This window comes from Dioscorea cayenensis, unplaced genomic scaffold, assembly GCF_009730915.1.
Source record: "Dioscorea cayenensis subsp. rotundata cultivar TDr96_F1 unplaced genomic scaffold, TDr96_F1_v2_PseudoChromosome.rev07_lg8_w22 25.fasta BLBR01000643.1, whole genome shotgun sequence".
NCBI lineage: Eukaryota > Viridiplantae > Streptophyta > Magnoliopsida > Dioscoreales > Dioscoreaceae > Dioscorea > Dioscorea cayenensis.
Genome location: NW_024087034.1, coordinates 35,132 through 39,922, shown reverse-complemented (window position 1 = coordinate 39,922; position 4,791 = coordinate 35,132). Strand labels below are relative to the sequence as shown.

The following is a 4,791-nucleotide window of genomic DNA, read 5'->3' as shown; positions in this document are numbered from 1 at the left end:
TATTTAGAGAAAAATAAAATTTAGTATGACGGGTGGTTAGGTTTGTGATGTCCGTGTTGTGATCATAATGCACTACTCCACAAGTATACGGATCATCAAGTAATAATGTTTGTGTGATTAGGGTTATCTAATCCATAGGGACTGAAGGTCACTTAGACTAACTCTATCCTTGTTATCAAGCTAAAATCAAGTTGTAAAGAAGTGAATTACTAACTAAAATTCAGAATTGCAAAAACTAGGGTCAAGGTATCGAAGAAGTGATTAACCAATCAATTGAAGGAGGTGCAAGGATAAGATTTCACTTGGGATTAATGAATTAAGGTAATTGCAAGTAACATAGATTAAACCTAAGTGTTGTTGGACCAGGGAAATCAAGAATATATCAAGTGCTCTCTCGAGACATCTCAATACCTAATCCTATGCTACGGTAGAATTGAATCTCTTCTAATTCTACTTTCATACGATTGTAATGAGATCTAGGAAACCCCTATGTAGAAATTGGAGCTCTCACGACAAAGATTCTATTCGGAAGAATCTAAGTGTTGTATCTCTAGTCCACACTCTTGATTCCTTTCATCTATGGGGTGATTCTAATGAGTCTCTCGATATCAATCACACAATCATAATGAAATAGTCACTCTCATTATGCTAAATCAACAAGATAAGAGCATAGATGAACCTAACGATCCGAAAGAAATCTATATAAAAAACAATATAAAAGTGTAAATATCCCAAGTTACATCAAATCCGGACACCCAAGGAAGTTAGCCCTCCATTGGGGTGATGTTCATCTCAAAAACAAGGAAAGTAAAACTCTAGAATAAACTCCACGAAAGAAAAACCCCTCTCAAACTCTAGGATCATCACTCCGGTGACCCTTTCGAACTCCCTCTTCTTCCTTGAACTTGCTTCAAAACCTAAGCTGTTGTCCAGAAACTCTCTCCCAAATACTTTTTTCCAATGTTTTTAAAACTGGACCGGGAAGCGAACCGATCCCATATTTGGTCATGGATCAGTCTATCCGACCGGATGACCCATTTCAGTCGGACCGGATAACATCATAAATATATATATATATATACAATAACATACATGAACAACACTATACTAACATACATGAACAATAGTATTGTTTGAACTTTTGTTTTCCTGTTTCAACATAAACATAACATCAACAACATAATTAGAAAGCATATAAAAAAATATATGTTCTAATAAATGTTTTGAGGAACAAGAAAACCTAACAACAACAATATAATAACAAAACATATTAAAAATACATCAAATAAATGCTTTGAGAAATAAGAAAACTAAACAACAACATAATAAAAACATACTAAAACATAACCAAAATACATTGTAAATGTTTTGAGAAACAAGAAAATTTAACAACAACATAACAAAACATACTAAAATATAACTAAAATATATGGCAAATGTTTTGGGAAACAACAAAGTAAAACTATCAAGTTCACAACAACATAACTAAGAAAATTTCACAACAACATAACAAAACATACAAAAATATAACCAAAATGCACAGTAAATTTTTTGAGAAACAACAAACTAAAACTATCAAGTCAACAAAAAACATAACTAAACATAACAAAAGCATTTTAATTTAATTTTTTTTTGGAGGAGTTGTAAGCCAATCTTCTTCATCCAAATCATTGCTAGTCATTCCTTCAACAAAACCATTGCATTATCATCATCTTCGATTGCAACCATGTCATCTTCATTACCACCTAAAAAGATATAAAATTAAGTATCAACAATATTAACTATTGAAAAAATAATATATAGTTCAAAACATTAATAAAATCAACCTCTAGTCAAGTTTGTTGATTCTTCATATGTTTTTGGTTGCTCTTCTAACATAGATTCTAATTCATCATGAGCAAGTTCTCCTTTAGGTTTTTCTTCCACCACCCAAAATTCAGTTTTATTAATGCACTCATAATCGATTAGATCATAAAGTCTATTTTTTGAATCCAACCTAAGGAAAATAATAAAATAAAATCAATGTCCAATATAGAGTATTTTAACAAAGCAATAACACAAATTTATTTACCTATGTTGCAAACGTAAGTTGTAGTGAACATATACCAAGTCAATAAGTCTTTGGTGCTCCAATCTTTCTTTTCTTGGAATGTATGCGTTCAAACACACTCCAATTGCATTTACACCCCGAAGAAGCGGTTTGACTAAGAATTCTAATAGCCAATTTTTGTAAATTAGGAACATCACAACCAAAAAATTTCCACCATTCATCTATAAAAATATATAACACGAGCATGTTAATATATTGAACAATCATAAAAATTAAGAAATGAATTATTAGCATAAAAATTAAATTAAAGTAATTTCATTCTTACCGGGCATTATAGTCTTGCTAGTGCTTAAAGCAAGTGGTCGAGCAAAAGTTTTTTGCCTTTCCCTAAATATTTTCATCTCATCCATTAATTCACTTGCTTTAAACAATGTTTGCCACTCAAGTACATCAAGTATGCCTCGCTGAACTTCTAATTTTTGGCACAAGTTATTCTCGTCAAATTGAAATGCAGGATTCAACCAATATGCAAAGACATGAATCCCGGTGCGTAAAGTCCTATTCCACCGCTCTTTGATAATGGAAGTGTAAGGCTTGTACAAGTGTTTTTTTTTAAACAACTCCTTAATGGCTTTGTGGGTCCTATATATCCCATCATAAACATATCCCATTGCTGGCTTTTCATCAAAATCACAAATTCGCAACAAACGAATTAATGGCCCCACTATCTTCACCACTATCAAACAATTTCTCCAAACATTTTCATCCATAATAATTTATTTAACTTCTCTCCCTTTTTGTAAATTGAGAAACTTTTTGAAGCCAAAAGAAATGACCAAAGATTGTAGATAATCTTTATGGTCATGCAAGCTTTTCAACGCAATAAAAGTGGTGGTAAAATGAGTAGCTCCGGGATGAATAATTTCTATCCATTTTGGTTGTTTTCTCAACCAATTAAAACCCATTTATGATTGTAGATAAAAACTGTTATTTTTGAAGCAAGAATGGCTAAACTCTGAACAGTAGGCATTTCCGCAATATCTTTAATGATCAAGTTTATAGAATGAGCAGCACATGGAGACCAATAAATATCAACATATTTCTCCATAATCTTTCTTCCAACAACTTTATAATTAGCCCCATTATTTGTCACCATATGAACTACATTTTTAGGACCAACCATTTCAATAATATCTGAAAAGAGATTGCATAATGTCTCTGCATTTGCAATAAAGCTTGAAGCATCAACCGACTTAATAAATGATATCCCCTTAAGAGAATACAATAAGAAATTGATCAAAGATCTTTGTCTGCTATCTGTCCATCCATCACCCATAATAGTGCATCCTATTTCAGCCCATGTTCTTTAAAAACTGTGAATTAATTTCACTTGTTGCTTGCAATCTCTTAACAAATTAACTCTTAATGCATGATAACGAGGACCGGTATACCAATGGCCCATGCTTGCTATCTTGCTTATTACAACTTGAAAAAAGGGAGAGTTGACGGCATTTAATGGAATACAAGCATGATAAAACCACATAGCTATTGACATATCAGTGTTATGCCATTTCTCCTTGCTTTGCAAAAGAAGCTTTTATACTGGGTTGGGTAGGATCGGCAATTCCATACTTGAAATATGATTCAAGTATGCCGGTAGAAGCCTTTCTTTTTCATTTAGAAGTTGCACCCACAAGTACTTCTTTTTCCTACTTGATCAGAAATATCTTCAACATCATCACCTTCAAATTCATGCATAAATTCACCAAAATGATTGGCATCATCAAAACACCCTTTCATTTTTTAGCCTTTTGAACATTCTCTTTCAATGATCCTTGCATCAAAAATTGAACATCTGAAGATACATTTTGCATGAATCAACATTGCCTTTTGATCCAGCGAGATGTTGTTTCATTCGGTTGATTCCCTCACCCGCATTTTGTTTATGACAAAAATTACAAATCAAAATTCTCTTTCCTTGAGAATTTTGCACCTCACTTATATATCTCCATGCGATATCCTTTTTTTGTCAGATATGTACACTAGTTGTATTAGATTCCACTTCTGTTGATGGTGTCGATCCTGATTGGGTATTATCCATCTTGCTACAATCTATATAAAAAAATTATATAAAAAAAGATAGATGGTAAAACATTGCTTAAGAATTAAAGTAGATTCATAAATAATGTATTGCAAGCATCAATGACAAATTCTTGATAGATATAAAAAAAAATGGATTGATTAAACATCTATGACAAATCATATGACAAATCATATATATAAATATAACATGATGAAAAGTAAAAATAACATATATATTAGTTCAGTATTCTTTTTTTCTTATGATGTGATTTAGACTTTTTATAATACATTTATAATTTCAATCAAATAGTAGACATGCAGAAATTTCTTTAGACAAGCAATCAAATGATCAAACAAAAACACTCATCATGTGATACTTTGATTTTGATTCATGAATTATGATCTAATTCAGTAAAACAGATTAAACAAGCACAAAATGATGAAACTCTATTAGATAAACAAACTAATTAAGTGCCAAACAAAGCACACATAATATAGTAAAATAGATTAAAATCATTGCATGAAGACAAGAAATGGAAAAAGAGATGATCAGAAATAATGAAAATGAAACTGTGAAGGAGTGATGTGTTTCATAAAGGTAAGAGACCTTCTTTGATAAGAAGACCAAGACTGAGGTGGAGAAAACCAATTGTGATGCT

The 4,791-nt window shown here is 31.6% G+C and overlaps 1 protein-coding gene across 1 annotated transcript; it reads right to left on the bottom strand.

Moving 5' to 3' along the window:
- Positions 1-1,677: 1,677 nt before the first annotated feature.
- On the bottom strand, positions 1,678-2,721 carry LOC120254813. The gene is made up of 4 exons (XM_039262839.1): positions 2,376-2,721; positions 2,072-2,213; positions 1,827-1,996; positions 1,678-1,745 (listed from the first exon to the last, which is right to left on the bottom strand). Exons 1-4 carry the CDS (start codon positions 2,719-2,721, stop codon positions 1,678-1,680), a joined length of 726 nt encoding a protein of 241 aa, XP_039118773.1.
- Between the last annotated feature and the right edge of the window lie 2,070 nt (positions 2,722-4,791).